Raw genomic sequence first — 19255 nt, forward strand, 5'->3', positions numbered from 1 at the left:
GCAGGTCCTGGGCCTCCTCCACCGCCAAACCATTATCACCCAACACCTGGAGGAAGAATGCCTCATATTCCACCTTGGGACCCTGCAACCACACGGGATAAATGTGGATTTCAACAGCTTCCTCATTTCTCCCCCCCCACCACATTATCCCAGTCCCAAGCCTCCACTCGGTACCACCCTCTGGACCTGTCCATCACTCCCCCCTCTGACCTATCACCTTCTCCCTCACCTTCATCCACCTATCGCTTTCTCAGCTACCTACCCCCCAATTCTACCCCCCCCTCCCATTTATATCTCAGCCCCTTGGCCCACAAGCATCATTCCTGATGAAGGGCTTATACCCGAAATGTTGAATCTCCTGCTCCTCGGATGCTGCCTGACCTGCTGTGCTTTCCTAGTAACACACTCTCCGATGGTGACTCTGAGTGCAGGACTCACCTGCCGTTGGGAACATCTTTCCTAATTATGCCATGTCTCGCCCTGTCAGCATTTTATAGGTTCCTATGAGACTCCCCCTCACTCTTCTAAACCCCAGTGAACATGGCCTTAACCAATCCAGTCTCTCTTCATGCATCAGTTCTGCCATCCCATGAATAATTCTGGTAAACCTTCACTGCACTCCCTCCATACCCAAAACATCCCTCCTCAGAAAAAAACCCACACAGTATTCCAGGCGTGGTCCCAAGGCCCTGTAGAATTTCAGCAATACATCCCTCCCTATAAAGACCATTTGCCTTCTCCATCACCCACTACACCTAACAAGGGGACTCAGCAAATAATTCACTGTATTGAAACAAGCTGAAAAATAAGGTCATTTAGTGAAACTGCTTATTCTTTTGTGGGACAGGATGTTACTGTCAGACTGCCTTAAATAGAGTGATTTGCACAGTCAGTGCAGAGGGTCTTAAACCCGGTCAGGAGTGACATGTAGGCCAGAGCAGGTAAGGACAGCAGATTTCCTTCCTGAAAGGTCATTACTGAACCAAATGGATTTTTTGACAATCGCTTATAGTTTCATGGTCACTATTTAAGATTAGTTTTAAATTATTAATTCAGTTTGCTGCCATTGTGGGATTTGAACTCATGTCCTCAGAGCATTAGCTGGCCCTTTGGATTGCTCATCCAGTGATCTGACCAGTGTGCACTATTTCCCCAGAAGCATAATTCATGGGTGTCTGTCACTGATGCCAATCCCAATGCTGCAGAGCAATTCCTCCTGGTCACAGCCGCCCTGATCCACAGAGTGTGATGGAATACTCCCCACTTGGGGCCTGGGTGTGCAGCTCCAACTACACTAAAGCAGCTCAGCACCATCCAGGACAAAGCAGCTCGCTTGATTAACACCATATTCACGCGCCCCCCCCACCGATGCTCAGTAGCAGCCCTGTATTAACTACAAGATGTACTACAGTCACTCAATCAGGCTCAGTACCTTCCAAACCCATGACTGTGTGCTGAAGGTTGACCCACAATGCCCTTAAGGAGGGAATTCCAGGACTTTGACCTAGCAACACTGAAGATAGTGCATTTCCAACTCTACATTGAAGGAGGAAGCTAGCATTAAAAGTGTTGAGTGGCGTGGACTGGAACTTGCAGGGGGCGGTGTTCCCATGTATCTGCTGCCCATGTTCTTCCAGATGGAAGTGGTCATGAGATCGGAAAGTGCTGCTGGAGGAGCCGGAGTGAATTACTGCAGTGCATCTTGTAGGTAGTACACACTGCTGCTACTGAGCATTGGTGGTGGAGGGAGGCAAGGTGAATGTTGTGTAAGTCAAGTGGTCTGCTTTGTCCTAGATGGAGTGTTATTGGAGTTGCACTCCTCCAGGCAAGTTGGGGGTATTCCCTCACCCTCCTGACTTGTGTCTTGTGGATGATCAGTCGGGAGAGGAGTTACCCACCGCAGAAAGCTCCGAGGGCTTTTGAAATCACAATATTTCTAGGACAGCTCTGCTTCACTTTTAATAACAGCACCTAAGGATATTAATACTGCGTGATTCTGTGACTGACCACGAAGGGACTCTGCCTTGTTGGAGCTGGTCATTGCCTGGCACTTGTACAGTGAGAATTGTACTTGCAATGCAAGTTTGAATCTGCCCAGATCTTGTAGTATGTGGGAACAGACAACACAGTGCCTGTACCCATACCCCTCTCCACAGTACCTAAGTTCCTGTCTTCAACCCTGAGCCCATCAGGTACTGCTGTACTCAAAGTAGGTCCTCTCAAAATCCACAGCTCCATGCATTTTCCAATGGGGATTAGACAGAGTGAGCTGCCCAATATTGCTCATCCTTACCCAAAGAGCCTCAAGTGCAAAACTTCCAAACATTGAGCTGGCAGAGATCAGCCAATTCACTGAATGTACAGTGGGGATCAAAACTGGCCCTCCTACACTTTTAATGCTAGCTTCCTCCTTCAATGTAGAGCGTCAACTCTGTACTTGCGATCCTTGCATTTTATCACGTTTAATGCGATTATTGCTGAAGGGTAACGTGGAATCCAAACTTTCTCTCATGCACTCATTCCGATTGATTCAACAATGCCAAGTCTAAAAGGGAACAATAATTTATTTTGCATGAGAAGTGGGTGCTGATTGGTTGGCAAGACAGTTTTGAATTAAGCAGAAGCACTGAGGGGTACAGTCGTTCCTTGGTGCATTCTCCATGGCAACACCTTGACCAATCAGAGTCGACTTAACCAATCAGCACCCTTTGCAGCTCCGTGCTTTCTCTGTCTAGGATGGTGATTGATCTGATCGGAGAGAAGGGACTGGGATAAAGTACACTCTCACACTAAACTGTTTAGGAAGGATCAACACTGCGAAAGGATATGAGGGTAATGTGGGATAAAAGGCGTTGAGGTAGAAGACCTGCTAAGATCTGGCTGAATGGTCTCCTCCTAATATTCCGATTTCTCATATCTGTTGGAATTAGTTTGCAATGGAACAAATGTCAACGTTCAAACTCCCAAATCACAGTCACAATTTAAAAAAAAAGAAGTTGCAGAAAGCCTAATTGTTTTTTGCACAAGGGGGGAATTACCACCGGCTCATTTTAAACTCATTTAAAATGGTTCCATCCAGGCTGGGATTCATTCATGTTGGGTTTGTAGTGAATCCCATCCTCTAGTTTTCAGTGGACACACTTACTTCACAATGATAGCACTCCACGTGGTAATCTTTATCCATGGAGACCACGCGAATGGTTTCATCGCAGCCCTGTCAATACAGAAAGATCCAAAGTCAGTCTGATCTCCTCTTCTCTACGATGCTTGCGTTTCACAGCAACGCTACAATGATGAGAGATTCCATCAGGAAGCACAGTGTGCACAGCTCTTCCCAGAATCTCTCAAATCCCAGGACCACTGGAAACACAGGAACAGCAAGCGGCCATTCATCCCATTGAGTCTCATCCTTGCTGCTGTGCAATGAGGTCATTGCTGATCTGTGACCCAACTCCATGCATCAGCCTCCTGAAATGCTGCCCCCTAGTGCTGTATTTCCCCACCCGTGGAAATTATTTCAATTCATCGTAACTTTTTTCCCTCCATTTTATAAATTATTCCTGAAATCTGCAATGCTAGACTTCTTAAATTTCTCTATCTTTCTAAGAACAGTAACTGAAGCAGCTGAACCTAGGTACGTTAGTACCCAAGATAGAACCGCAAGCTGCAGCTTGTAAACTTTTCACTGTATTCAATGGAGTACGTGACAATAAAGCGGATTCTAATTTTATTTCCCTTAATAATGTTGAAAAGTTTGATCAATTCACCTCCAGAAACTGCGACAACAGTTTGAGGAAGCTCTCATTGTAATAATAACTCAGGATGACCCTGATGAATCTACATAGGGCCCTCCCTTCAAGGCCAATATAATCCTCCTGACATGTTCCCCCAGAATAGCGCACAGCAACTCCCAGGTGTGGTCAAACCAAGACGTTGTAGAGCTGAGACAGGTTTTAGTCATAGAATCATAGAGATGTACAGCATGGAAACAGACCCTTCGGTCCAACCTGTCCATGCCAACCAGATATTCCAACCCAATCTAGTCCCACCTGCCAGCACCGGCCCATATCCCTCCAAACCCTTCCTATTCATATACCCATCCAAATGCCTCTTAAATGTTGCAATTGTACCAGCCTCCACCACATCCTCTGGCAGCTCATTCCATACACGTACCACCCTCTGTGTGAAAAAGTTGTCCCTTAGGCCTCTTTTGTATCTTTCCCCTCTCACCCTAAACCTATGCCCTCTGGTTCTAGACTTCCCCCACCCCAGGGAAAAGACTTTGTCCTATCCATGTCCCTCATAAATTTGTAAACCTCTATAAGGTTACCCCTCAGCCTCCGACGCTCGAGGGAAAACAGCCCCAGCCTGTTCAGCCTCTCCCTTCTATGCCTCCAGATATAAAGGCCAGCACTCCATTAGCCTTTTGATTATTTTCTGGCAGGATAACTAGGCTCCCCAACACTGAAAGTACTCAAAACCTTTGAGAGGAAACGTCCAAAGTCCTGAGTCGTGTACAAATGAGGGGAGCTCAACAGTGCACTATTCTCTGCAACCACTGAGAGGCGCCAGATTAAAGGCTTATAGATCAGGGATATGTATTTTTTATAGGAACACAATTCAAATCACAGGAACACAGATTTAAATTTACACCAAATCACAGAAACAAGATTTTAAATGACACTGGATCACAGGAACAGGATTTGAGTTACACTGGATCACAAGATATTACTGCACAGTAGGTCTCCCAAACACAGATGTGCATAATTAATAAAATAAATCTGCTTTCAGATTTTCCCATGTTTCAGTGAAAGTGAGATCTGAGCCTTAATCTGAAAGCATTGTCAGTGGAATAAAGGGCACACTTGCTGGAATTGTAAATAGATGCAGTTAACATGGGGTCACAATGGAACCTGCATTAACACTATCTGGACAGAGGATTGCATTGATATATCGACAAGGTGCAGTATGAGTGTGGGACGAAGACATTGTGGTAGTGAGAGATAATAATAATATGAGAAAAGGCAGAAAGCAGACCCCATTGGGGGATTAGAGCAGCACAGAAGGGAGGGATATTAATGACTACAATGGACAATAAACCTCAGTCCTGTCCCAATTTGCAAGATCCAATCAAAACCAAACAGATATTTGAACACAGTACTGACCTCTGCTGGTAGGATGGCCTGACCACACGCAGCACACTTTGGAGCTAACACTCTGAAATAGAAAGTACAAGCAGGTAAACCAACAGCAGGCAGGCTGGTTTAGATTCTTTGATCTCACACTGGCCACGTGGAGTCACTGTGGAGGTTGGAAAGTAATGGAAAAACCGATGTCAGGCAGCTTCCATGGACAAAGAAGTAGACTTAATGCTTCAACACAAAGGAAGATAAGATGGAGAGGTTGGGACCGTTTTCCTTGGAGAGAGGAGAGAGATTTAGATACACAGAAATAGGAGTAGGGCATTCATCCCCTCAGGTCTGACCCACCATTGATTGAGATCATGGCTGATCTGTGGCCTGACCCTGTTCTGCCAAAGGGTCATTGGACTCAAAACGTTAACTTTGTTTCTCTCTCCACAGACCTGCTGAGTTTCTCCAGCATTTTCTGTTTTTGTTTGATTCCCGGCATCTGCAGCTTTTTTGTTTCATTTGCCAAATTCACTCTCCTCAGTGAAGACATTCCTCTTGTTCTTTGCTTTAAATCCTTTACTCGGAAATCATGTCCCCGGTCCTAGACTCTCCCACAAGGGGAAACAAAGTCGAAGAATGTGGTGCTGGAAAAGCACAGCGGGTCAGGCAGCATCCGAGGAGCAGGAGAATTGACATTTCGGGCATAAGCCCTTCGTCAGGACAACCAATCTGCATCCACCATCCCCTCCCCCCACCCAAGTTGTCTAAGAATCCTATATGTCCCAACGAGGTCACCCCCTCTCTCCTAAACTCCAATGAGCACATTCCTCATTCCTGATGAAGGGCTCATGCCCGAAATGTCAACTCTCCTGGTCCTCGAATGCTGCCTGACCTGCTGTGCTTTTCCAGCACCACATTCTTCGATACTCCAATACCCAGGATCGGCTGAGTGAAGAATGTCTGGACTGATTCTATTGCCAGTCTACCTTTTCTTAGACAAGGGGCCCAAAACGGTTCAGTTGTTCAAAGCTGCTCAAAACTAGAGAGGGAGGGAGCAGATTATTTACCACCGGGCACCAATACAGAATGGCTGTCGCTCTTACTTGTGGTAGTCTCGGATACAGTAGATCTTGTTCTCGGTATCTACAGTGAAAGGGACACCATCCAGGCACTCGTTACAGATGATACAGCGGAAACATCCAGGATGGTAGGACTTGCCCAAAGCCTGCAGAATCTAACAGAGACAACGTACATGTGAGTGAAGAGGAATCTGCAGCTTCTTGGGCCCTCACTTGTCAATGATGGTGTCCATCTCGTCAGTGTACGGAGTGTGGTCTGGTTCTGATGACATTGAGTAGCCCACTGTACACGAGACTCTGGTACAGTTCAGACCAGAACTCCTTTCAAAAAAAAAGGGGACCTTAGGTAGGATCCTTATCTTAAGCAGGACATCAGGAGGTAAGCAATTCCCACGTATTCCAGAAGACCCCAAAACAGATGTAGGCCATTCAGCCTGACAACCACTGAATAAAATCACAGCAGAATCAGATCATCCTTAACTCAAATTTCCTGGCCTTTGTCCATAATCCTTGATACCATTACTGAATAAAATAGGGACAGAGTGAGGGAGATTGGGGGAGGGTGCTGAAACTTTATTGCTGGAACAGCACAGCAGGTCAGGCAGCATCTAGGGAACAGAAGATTCGACGTTTCGGGCACATGCCCTTCTTCGAAACGTCGAATCTTCTGTTCCCTAGATGCTGCCTGACCTGCTGTGCTGTTCCAGCAATAAAGTTTCAGCTTTGATCTCCAGCGTCTGCAGACCTCACTTTCTCCTCGAAGATTGGGGGAGGGGTACAGGGCGAGGGAGATTGGGGGAGGGGGAATAATTGATGGGCAAGGGGGAAGCTCAGGGAGAACAGGGAGAAGGTGCTGAGGAGACCTGTATGAAAGAGGGAGTGTGTCTGAGAAAAAGAGCAGCATTTTAATTTGAACTTTAGTGGCTAACATGGCTTTTATTGCTGGCAAACAACCTAGTGTCTGATAGCGACACATAATTCACTTCTACAATAAATAAAAACACATCTATTGAACCATATTCTTTTAACTTAACCATGATTAAGAAGGTTTTAATTAGATGTTCAGATTAATTTATTGTCACAGCTACATTCAAGACAGCGGTAAAGGCTCCAATTAAAGGATATATCCAGAAATAATGTGCAACTGAAACTATTTGCAAAACAAGGATTTTCTTTGTGTTCAAACAATCATTTGAAACCCTAAGGTGTGGCAAAACAATTTGCCTTTTATCCCACAATAAGGAAAAAAACAGACTCTTACTTTTCTTTGCTTAGACCATGCAGTTTATTCCCTTAAATGAACATAATCTAACCAGAGAAAGTTGGGAACTGAGTACGGGATTTGAAGGAAATGTATCCAACTCTAGAGCCACAGGTTGCTGGCTCCTGCTCTGTCCCAAAAAAACCAGAAGCCTTTGAACTTAAAGACTCGACTCGTAAATATTTCTGCTGGGCCTTTGGTTTTAAACAGTTTGAAAATGCCCAGCAAAACGCCTTTGTTAACCAGGGCTGAGCCCGGGACAGGAAAGTGGGATGAAATACAAAGCAGATATCAAATAACTTCGAGAGGAATTCCATCTCAAGGTAAACGAGCTGTGGCCTTCGGGAAGGAGAAGGGGATGGAATGTAGTTCCAGCATCGAGACTACAGGTTTCAGACAGACTGGCTCCAGGTGCCGGGAAATCTCAGAATTAGCACATTCCCAGTGATTAATTCATCCTGAACTCACCATATCCATTATCAAGTGGCCGCAGGCAAAGCACTTATCAGCGGATTGCTGAAAACCAGAATACTGTGGGGAAGAGACAGACAGAAAATAAATTGGAGTCACCATAAGAAACAGGAACAGGAGTAGACTACTCAGCCCCTTGAGCCTGCTCTGACCTGTTGCATCCCATACATAGCGGAAGAACAGTGCATGGCATCAGATGACTTTTTTAAAATATATTTTTACATGGTTATTGCCACCATTGGCAAGGCCAGTATTTACTGCCCATCCCCAATTGCCTTTGTACTTAATGGCTCTCTAGTTCACTCATCCACTCTAAGAGTCATCCAGGGTTTATTTTTTGGTGTGTTTGGAATCACAGACCAGTTAAGGACAGCAGATTTCCCTCTCTGAAGGGCATCAGTGAGGCTGATGGGCAGTTACAACAATTGATAACAGCTACCCAGTCACCATCAATTCCAGACTCCTACTGGACTTGAATTTCACCATCCCCCGGAGTGGGATTCAAACCCATATCTCAAACCCTCACTTCACTTTGTAAACACCAAAAGTACTAGATCTAATTTTATCCTGGGTGACAGAAAGACAATCTTTGGATAATATTCAGGTCGAGGTGGGTAGACTCTTCGTAAGCAAGGGCGGGGGTCAAAGGCTATGAGAGAGGGGGTGTACGCGGGATTGTGGACAGCCATGATTTTAGCTCAAGGTGGAAAGTCAAGGGGCCAAATGGCCAAAGGCTGCTCCTTATTCATATGTTTTCAGAGTTTTCGCTGCCAGGAACCCTCTGCCCACTTGTAACCTCCAAACTAACACCTGCACGCCCAGATATAGGAAGATTACTGTTAAATTGGAGAGGCTTCAGAAGAGAGTTACCAGGATGTTGCCAGGATGGAAGGTTTGAGTTATAAAGTAAGGCTGGATAGGCTGGGACTTCGTTCCCACAACAGAACAGGAGGTTGCCAGGTGACATTATAGAAGTTTATAAATTAATGTGGGATATAGATAATGGTAGATGTCTTTTCCCTAGGATGGGGGATTTCGAGACTGGGAGCACACTTTTAAGGTGAGAGGAGAGAGATTTTAAAAAAGACACGAGGGGCAATTTTTTTTCCCCAAAGGGTGGTTCACGAGTGGTTTGAACCTGCTGAGGAAATGGTGGATGTGGGTCTAATTACAACATTAAAAAGACATCAAATAAGTACACGAATAGCAAAGATTTGGAAGGTATGGGCCAGGAGCAGGCAGGTGGGACTAGTTTACATTTGGGATGATGTTTGACATGGACTGGTTGGACCGAAGGGTCTGTTTCCATGCTGTATGGCTCTATGTCATCGTACTTGCACAAGACCAATGCCCTTTCACTTGATACAAAAACAAAAATTGCTAGAAAATCTCTTGTTCTGAAAAAGGGCCACTGGAAACGTTAATTCTGTTTTTCTTCCTGCAGACCTGCTGAGTTTCTCCAGCAATTTCTGTTTTGGTTTGTGATTTCCGGCATCTGCACTTCTTTGGCCTTCCTATTTGAAGCAAGTGGCTAGTCTAGCCATCTATCACTAGGGCCTCACCCAAGATGGCGGCAGCTGGAAGGCCATTGTCACCAACCTGTGTTTTCAAGTTAAAATTCCACTCTCTTTTCTCCAAAACCAACATGTCCCACACCTTCTGAACAACCATATGATATACATAATGTGTAAACCTCAAGATATATCCACCCAGGAGGCACTCGCCAAGCACCCGCCAGAGAGTCACAATCTAATTGGCCTCACCAGAAAGTCCTCTTCGCAGTAGACTCTCCCATTGACAAAGTAGAAAGCTTTCCCCCGTAATCGTCGGCCTAAAGAGAAATTCATTAAGTCGGTTATTAGCAAAAAAACAACTGGTGCACAGAACACCAAATAAAAAGGTGGAAGTTTCTGGAAAAGCACAGCCAGCCAACACTCTCTGGGAGACAGCACTTCATCAGAAATCCCGGGTTCAGGCTGGAGAATGGGTGAGTAGATGTGGCTGGGGGTTACTCTGGGAGATTCGATTAGCTTTGGGAGAGAGAGAGGTTTCCTCCTTCTGCCTTCCACCAGGGGCAATGGGGTGTGTCAGTGGGCGGGGGGGGGGGGAAAGAAACGACAAGGAAGAATGGGAGACAGCGTAAAGGAGGTGGTGAAGGGTGAGAAGGTGGGAGGGGGAGAGCCTGGAGGAGAGGGTGGAGGGCAAGAATGGGGGGGGGGGGGGGGTGAAGAGGGAGGAGGGGGGGTGAAGAGTGAGGAGGGGGGGGTGAAGAGTGAGGAGGGGGGGGTGAAGAGTGAGGAGGGGGAGTGAGAAGAGGTGACATTGAGGGGGGTTATGAGAGGGAGGCGGAGTGTGGTTTCATGGTATCGATTATACAGGCCTGTATCTTTAAGACAGGAGCCTTCCAGTCTAAAGGTGCCTTCCTCGCCTTCAGTCACCTTCTGTGTAAAATTGGAGTGTGTCAGTTAGTCGTGTGTGTGTGTGTGTGTATATGAATGACAGAGTGTGTGTGTGTGCGCGCACACGCGCTTGTGTGACTGAGTGAGTGTGTGTGTGAGGGCGCGAGAGAGAGAGCGCGAGAGAGTGACAGACAGACAGACAGAGTGTGCGTGCATGTATATAATGCCCAGTAACACCAGTTAGCACAGAACCCAGACTAGGTGCAAAACTGTGAAAATATTTAGTGTTGTAAATAAACTTCAGATACTGGACTTGAAGATCCTGTCTGTGGTGCTGCTACACAGACTAACAGTCTGAACGCACAAAAAAACAGGAGAAGAAAATGAAAGACGGGAAAAAAAAGAGTATAAAGACAAAAAGAGAGATGATCAGAGGAGAACTGGGGATCAGGAGATAAAGAAACAGGAATAAATAGAGATGGAGAGAAACATGAGATGGGGAGGGCAAAAGGCGACTGCTAAGGGGAAGTAGTGAAAAACACACATGTGCTCTGACACACCCATTCACGTGCAGAGGCAGACAAAGAGATAACCTTTCCTCAGTTAAAAGTAACACCAGTACTCAAGAGAGAGTACTCAAGAGAGAGGGGAGATAGGGTCTGAGTGAACGGAAACAGGCAGAAGCATAGCACAGCTAGAGGTAAAGAAGCAAGGGATTGGATATTGAGAGAGACAGAGCTCAGGAGACACAGAGGCAGAGGGTCAATGTTCAGTTCATAATTACACAACTAACCACCATGTGCACACTGACTGACTCTAACCTCACAATTCTGAAAATGCCGGTCACGAATTACAACATAGACAACTGACATTCCAAAAAGTCCACAGCTCAACGGGACTTTCTACATTTAAAAATCAGTCTGCTCATTGTCATGACTATTTTTAAATGCAGAAAAAAAAGAAGGGAACAGCTAATCTCAGTTGTGGTAAACCACAGCAACTTCTTTCACATCCTTTGTGATAACATTCCAGAACATTCCACACTTGTTATGGGGGGAGGGAGTTGATGTTTCAGAAACAGAGCATGCAGCTGGTAGCACAGACACCATATAAATACAAAGTTTGGTGGAATGTAAAAACAACAGTATTGCCAATTCTTGCAAAGAGCATGTTTCAGCTTGTAAGCGTTATTAACATATCAAATTAAACGCGGGGACTATCAACCATCAGCATGATTATTTGTCTCACATTTTATTCCTGGCTACTCAGCTAATCCTACTATCATTGCTGAGATGAATTCATTGTATTTTTGTACTGAGCTGAAACACTTGCCTTGTTAATGGCAGATTCCCAAATCTCCGGGAGCTCTGTACTGCTCCTGCCAGCATCCCGCAGCTGGGATTCATCTCTACTGACAGGGGCTGGATTATAGAATTTGAGAGCCAGTCCAGGAGGCAGAGTTTTGCGTGAGATTTTGCCCAGGTTCCAACATCACTCACTCAAACCAGCATAAGCCACCTTCCAAACCCGTGACCTCTACCATCCAGAAGGACAAGAGCAGCAGATGGATGGGAACTCCAGCGAGTTCCCCTCCAAACCACCCAGATGTGCATACCGTCCTCACTGGGAAATGAATCACTGTTTCTACGTGGGCACTGGGTCAAATACCTGGAAGTTCCTCATTGTGGGGGCCTTTACACAGCCAGGATTGCAGCAGCTCACCACCTTTGCACAGTACACCACTGCACCGTACATGTGTTTGATTAGTAAAGGGATCAAAGGTTATGAGGAGAAGGCAGGTGAATGGGTTTGAGAAATATATTCAGCCATGATCGAATGGACCTGATGGGCTGAATGGCCTAATTCTGCTCCAATACCTTATGGTCATGTGGTACATCATGATGCTAACTTCCCCAGAGACAGGTGGACCAGAGGGACGAGATTGGACAGGAGATACAGGACAGAAGGGATCGCTTTATGGCTGAGTAATAAACGCTGGCCCAGCCAACGACACCACACCTGGGAAAGGATAGAGACTGAAGAGTTTTTAAACACAAATGACTGATGTCTCACTCAGCTCAGGATTCAATTTGCCAAATTTGGGAGACATCTTCAGAGTGTCCTTTTGTTTGAGAAAGGCACGGTCTCTCCTATTGGGAGTACTATGAACTTTCTATCAAACAGATTGGTCTGCACCAACTAAATGGTTCAGCCTTTTCATCATTTTCAGTGATTTTGAAACAAGTTACCACAGATGACTGGGCACAGTTATAAAGAACCGTGATCTTTATTGAGTTTGATAAACCCACGTTCACCAGAGACAGTTAAACTCTACTGATAAATACATCAAAGAACAGGAATGTACGAGTACGCCATTCAGCCTGTTTCTCCATCTGTTGCAATTATAGCTAATCCGACAGTGGTCGCAGTTCCAGTCAGTCACTCAGTTCAAGGGGCAATTAGAGATGGGCAATAGATGGTGGCGTTACCATGACACCCATATCCCAAGAAAGAATAAGAAAACTTAACTGAACATTCCCATACTGCCTCCTCCAGCTCACTTTCTCCACAACATTATCTATGGGCAGCATGGTGGCTCACTGGTTAGCACTGCTGCCTCACAGCACCAGGGACCCAGGTTCGATTCCACCATTGGGCAACTGTCCTCACTCCCCATAACTCTTAATTCCCTTGTCAATTAGGGAATCTAACTCAGCCCTGAACAAATTCAAAGAAGACGATTCTGTATGTTCAGAGAAAGAAACATCGTCATCTCAGTCTTAAAACGAACCCCCTCATTAAACCATACCTCCTAGATTTCTGAGGAGGAACCATTTTCAGAACATCCACCCTATCAAGTCCCCCTTAGGATCTTTTCTCCCGACTGTAGGAAAGGTGTTTTGAAACTTGAAAGGGTTCAGAAAAGATTTACAAGTGTGTTGCCAGAGCTGGAGGGTTTCAGTGATAAGGAGAGGCTGAATAGGTTGGGGCGATTTTTGCTGGAGTGTTGGAGGCTGAGAGGGGAACCTTATAGAGGTTTATAAAATCATGAGGGGTACAGATAAGGTAAACAGACAAGGTCTTATCACTAGATAGCAAAGTCCAAAACTAGACAGCATAGATTTACGGTGAGAGGGAAAGATTTAAAAAGGACCGAAGAGGCAGCTTTTTCACAAAAAGGGTGTATGGAATAAGCTGTCAAAGTGGTGGAAGCTGGTACAACTACACATTTCAAAGGCAACTGGATGGGTATATAGGGATATGGGACAAATACTGACAAATGGGACTACATCAGTTTAAAGATGACTGGTCAGCATGGACAAGTTGGACCAAAGGATCTGTTTCCATGCTGTACACCTCTATGAATCTCTTAGATGTTTCAGTAAGTTCACCCCTCATTCATCCCAACCCCAATGTGTAAAGACCCAACCTGCTTTCAAAAGAAACGTTTGATGCAGGAATGAAAGTTCCAACCTTTCTTTTATTGATCACAGGAATTATTTGACTAAATCTTCTCTGACCCATTTCTATTCAATCATATCCTTTTTCTGAGTAGGTACCCTACCAATTAAAAATGTATTCTCCATTGCTTCTCTATTATGAAGTGTGTTTCATGGTACTTTCCGATTGAGCTCACTCAAGTGAAATTTTGCCTTTCCAGTAATGGAGTGGAGTTTGTATTGAAATTTGAACAGAACGCTAAGAGATAGCTTGGCTGCAGATGACCAAGACATCTCAGACCCAGTCAACAGGTTACCATCGCCTCTCAAAAGTGGATCACAGGCAAACAGAGTCCTAACGGCCAAAGCCAACACTGACTTTCCTTTCAAACCACATCCTTCAGTACAGCAAACCCCTCTGCTGCTGCACAAAGACCTTGTGTTAAATAGGAACTTTTATAAATAGAACTCCACTGCTCTTGGGGGAATAGCTGCATGTTTGGAGTGTTTCAGAGAAAAAAATAACTGAGCAAACTCCAAAAAAAAATCTGCAGCTCTCGCAATGTTCCAAACAGAAGCAGCTGCCCCACCCAGATAGCAATCACATTCCAAAAACAAAGACAGACCCAGAAGGTCACCGGTCTATTTTAGCTCATCCTGACTCTAAACTTCTTTCCCTCCCACCATCACATTACCTCACTGCATCTCAAACATTTGTAATTTCACATTCTACCTCTTTACCCGGAAAGCACATCTTACAGTGACTATTGCACAAATAAACTGCACCTTTCTGAAATGTGATGTTTTATCAATTTAAACCTGTACCTCTTTGGCACAAAGTTTGGTTCAAGCAATGTTCTAAATCAGTTATAATCCAAACAGCCAGACAACGAAGGATAGAATCGAAGCCAATCTTTACACACTTATTTACAGAGATGCAATCACAAGTATACACCTCTTTACCCAACAATTTCAGTCTGTTTCCATAAATAAGTACAAAAGTGCACCTCTAGTTAATGCCAACCATTGCACGCAAATAAATATAATTAACAAACAAGTAAATTAGTCTATCTTCGACCTATCAATGACTGCCACCCTGCATTTCACTAAAATCACTTCCTTTCAAAGATGACAGGTTTAGGGGAGATGTCAGAGATAGGTTCTGTACACAGAGAGAGGTAGGTACGTGGAATGCGCTGCCAACGGTGGTAATATAATCAGATACATTAGGGACATTTAAGTGACTTTTGGCTAGGCAATGGACGATAGTAAAATAAAGGGTATGTAGGTTAGTCTGATCTCAGAGTAGGATAAAAGGTCGGCACAACATCGAGGGCTGAAGGGTCTGTACTGTGCTGCACTGTTCTATGTTCTACATTCTACGATCAGTACGTTTTTCTAAGTTTTCTGATGACCATGTGGCCTTTTTCCACATTGTCTACAATGATTAAATTGCTCCCTCATGTCTTCTTGGTTCGTTCTGGTCACATGTGGCTCAACCAGAACATGACTTGCTCTGTATGAGTTTCCTGATCTGGGTTTTAGTCCAATGTCCTGTTTGCTTTGTATCGGCTGGTGACCTTGTGGATCCATCTTACTAAAAATGCCTCAATCTTTCGAAGTCTCTCATGGGGCAGTGATTCTGGTCTCTTCCTTGTGCAATGTTCTGAAATTATTTGCATTACATTTTAAGGAGCGTCATTCTGACTATCTTTTATATTTGAGGTGGGGGCATGGTGTTGGAGGTGCCATGGCAGTAATGTCAGTGGACTAGGCATCCAGAGACTGTGGTTAATGTCATATGGACACAGATTCAAATCACAACATAGTGGAATTTAATTTAGTGTCAGTAGTAACAACAGGTAACTATCATCATTTGTCATTTTTATAAAAAAACTGGTTCACTGATGTCCTTTTACAGAAGGAAATTTGCCATCCTTACCTAATCTGGCCTACATGTGACTACAGACTCTCAGTGACATGGATTAGGGTTAGAGTGACTCTTAATTGCCCCCTCAAATAGCAGAGAAAGTCACTCAGTTCAAGGGGCAATTAGAGATGGGGAATAGATGGTGGCGTTACCATGACACACATCCCAAGAAAGAATAAGAAAACCTAAATCAACATTCCCATACTGCCTCCACCAGCTCACTTTCTCCATAACATTATCTGTGGCTCAGTGGTTAGCACTCTCAGCGCCAGGGACCCAGGTTCGATTCCACCCTCAGGCAACTGTCTGTGTGGAGTTTGCACATTCCTCCCCTCCACGTCTGCGTGGGTTTTTTCCGGGTGCTCCAGTTTCCTCCCACTGTCCAAAGATGTGCAGGTTAGGTGGATTGGCCATGGGAAAAACAACAATGGGATGGGTCTGGCTGGGATGCTCTTTGGAGGGCTGGTGTGGAATCGATGGGCCAAATGGCCTGCTCCCACACTGCAAGGCTTCTATGCACTGAGTTTCTTCACCTAAATAAATGATTTTAGCAAAAAGAGGAGTGTTAAAAACTGATCTAGAGAAGGTTGAGGAAGTCTTGATTGAGATGTATAAGACTACGAGGGGCACGGACAGGATGGATAGAAAGCAGCTACTGCCTTTGAGTGAAGGGTCAATAATAACAGGACATAATTTTAAAGTGAAATACAGGAGACAATGGTCTGGTGGTATTATTGCTGAACGGTTAATCCAGAGACCCAGGGAATGTTCTGGGGAGCTGGGTTCAAATCCTGCCACGGCAGATGGTGGAATTTGAATTCAATAAAAATCTGGAATTCAGAGTCTAATGACCATGTCGATTGTTGGAAAAAACCCAGTTGGTTCACTCGTGTCCTTTAGGGAAGGAATCTACCATCCTTACCTGGTCTGGCCGACAGGTGACTCCAGACCCACAGCAATGTGGTTGCCTCTTAACTGCCCTCTGGCAATAAATGCTGGCTTAGCCAGCGACACCCTCATCCCGTGAATGAATTAGAATGGTTTTGTGGTAAAACGTTTTCAGCCAGAGGATGGTTGGAGGGGGTGGGGTCTGGAATGCACTGCCTGGGAGGGTGGTTAAGGCAGGAAACCTCACATCCTTTTACAAAGTACTTGAAGTGCTATAACATTCAAGGCTATGGGCCTAGTATGGGAAAGCTGAACTAGCGTAGGTAGTAGTATACTGCTGATGGCACAGATTCAATGGGCCGAAGGGCCTCTTCTGTAGTCTATAATTCTATGCACTGGAGATCCCCTAAATCCTGACCCAACTCTGTGGTAAGTGTGCACCATTCTCAATTTCCAACCTACCAAATACAAACTGAACTAGAAATCTTTTAGTGCAAATTTAGTAAATGTCTTTGCGGGACAGAAGGTCAAAGAGTTCAAGAGGCACTAAAGGGAGCCTGCCTAGCAGCGGATTCAAATTCCCGATCATTAAAAACTCACTACATTTACAAAACATCTCTTCATCTTCCCCTTCTGGTCACTGGGCCAATCATTTTACCTCAGAATCGTCTGGTTACTGACCTTCCTGCCTGAGGAAACTGTTTCCCCTCGTATATTTCATCAAAAACATTTCCTCCTTCAAGAATTTGATAGCTGTTGAGCTCAACTTCGGTTCAATTCCCATCATAGATGTGACGGGAAGGAACAGCTGCCGTTAAAATGCACGTTGGCCTTACCCTGGTCAAATAATGAGTGGAACTGTCAGAATGTCAACGCCAAAATGGTTTGATTTCTATCTTGGCATAGATGAGCAAATATTTCAAACCCAGCTTTAGCTTTTACACCAAAAGCCTCCATCAAGATCCAAGAACAGTGCTTTCGATTAAAATTCTTTAAAAACTGCTTTGCACTTTTTTAAAAAAAAAAATTCACCTTTAGTCAATTTTGCCAATTAATCACCAACGTGAACATGTAGAAGCAGACCATTCGGCCCGTCAGCCTGGTGCCCTACCGCTAACAAGAGAGAGCAGCTGACCGGTTTATAAGCTCGACAGCCATGAGACAATTCGAATCAATGTTCCATAGAGCATTACCTCTTGCTCAGACTCACACTGATATTACCATTACACCATCGTGTAGAATCCAAATGTGAAATGAGTTGAGAGGACGTTGCAAAATGCAATCGCTGCTGGGTCAAACTCCAAACATACTGGCCGTGTGGGAAATTCTATATATTCACGGATAGATAATGGAGAGTGGGCATAAATTGGTCTCTTTCCAGTTGGCAAATTGTGACAAGTGACATGCCACAGGGATTATTGCTGGACCCTCAACTCGTCCCTGGAGTGTATACGTTAACTTGGATAAAGGAACGGCAGGAGCAGTTGAGGAAAGGAAGCTGTGGATTTCAAGACATAAGGATGTTAAAGATGGGTGTAGTGACTGGACAAAATATTACAATCAGAGTATAATGTGGGAAAATGTGTAACTGTCCATTTTGCCAGGAAGAATTAAAAAGAAGCACATTATCTAAATGGTGAGGGGCTCCAGAGATGCAGGGGGATCTGGGTGTTTGAGTGCTTCAATCATGAAAGGTTAGTGTACAGGGTTCAGCAAGTAACTAGAAAAGCCAGTGCTTGTGATGAGAGGGATAGAATACAAAAAATAGGGAGCACGTGATTGAGTTACACAGGACATCGTCTAGACCACATCTAGAGTACAGTGCACAGGATTTGTCTCCCTATTTGAGGAAGGATGTGATACCACTGGAAGCAGTTCAAAGGAAGTTTATCAAACTGATACCCGTCTGATCAGACTGAAGAAAGAGGATCATATTATGAGGAAAGGTTGGACAGGCTCGGCTCAAAAGAGTAAGTGGTGACTTGATTGAATGAATCCCAATGGATCTTGGCAGGGTGGATGTGGAAAGAATGGCTTTTTTAGTGGGAGTCTAGAACTAGGGGTCACTGTTTAAAAATCCGGAGTCATCTGTTTAAATAGGGATGAGGTGATTTTATTTTCTCTCAAGGTCATTAGCCATTGAATCTCTTTCCTCGACAAGGCAGCATCAGAGTATTTGTTAAGGCAAAGTTGGATGGATTCATGTTCAGCAAGAGGGCGATTGGAAATGTGGATTGAGGTTACAGTCAGATCGGCCAAGACCTTGTCTAATGGTGGGGCAGGCTCAAAAGGGCTGAAGAGCCAATCTTGCTCATTGTTCATGTGGGAGTGTGTTCATGTACCCATTGCTTGGCGCTGAGTCCCAGAATGCCCCTGGCACGGTGACACTTACTGCAGGCACTACAGGTGAAACAGGAGTCATGGTACAGGTTCCCCATGGCTTGACATGCCTGATGTGCTCCATAAACTGCTTTGCTACACTTCACACATGTTCCTAGGAGAAAACAGACAGGAGAGGTTCAGGTTAGTCCATGATTACAGCAGGAATTTCAGCGTCACGAATATACGCAACAATATTTTCAGGTCTACCACAGTGTCCAAACTATTTCTAAAAAGCTGTTACTTCAAAGGGGCAGAGGAAGTGATGACAGGTTT

General features: G+C 44.8%; 1 protein-coding gene across 1 annotated transcript in view; it reads right to left on the bottom strand.

Moving 5' to 3' along the window:
- The window catches only part of LOC122564533 (LIM domain-containing protein 1-like), a 53758-nt gene that overhangs the window by 6571 nt on the left and 27932 nt on the right, over positions 1-19255 (bottom strand). Inside the window, exons 2-7 of the mRNA XM_043719583.2 lie at positions 18993-19094; positions 9707-9774; positions 7941-8003; positions 6236-6366; positions 5166-5217; positions 3146-3214 (exon numbers count right to left, since the gene is read on the bottom strand). Of these exons, the coding sequence (XP_043575518.2) occupies positions 3146-3214; positions 5166-5217; positions 6236-6366; positions 7941-8003; positions 9707-9774; positions 18993-19094 (485 nt within the window). The remainder of the gene's footprint in view (positions 1-3145; positions 3215-5165; positions 5218-6235; positions 6367-7940; positions 8004-9706; positions 9775-18992; positions 19095-19255) is intronic.

This window comes from Chiloscyllium plagiosum, unplaced genomic scaffold, assembly GCF_037043375.1.
Source record: "Chiloscyllium plagiosum isolate Xiang-an unplaced genomic scaffold, Cpla_swu_hap1 HiC_scaffold_34, whole genome shotgun sequence".
NCBI classification, from domain to species: Eukaryota; Metazoa; Chordata; class Chondrichthyes; order Orectolobiformes; family Hemiscylliidae; genus Chiloscyllium; species Chiloscyllium plagiosum.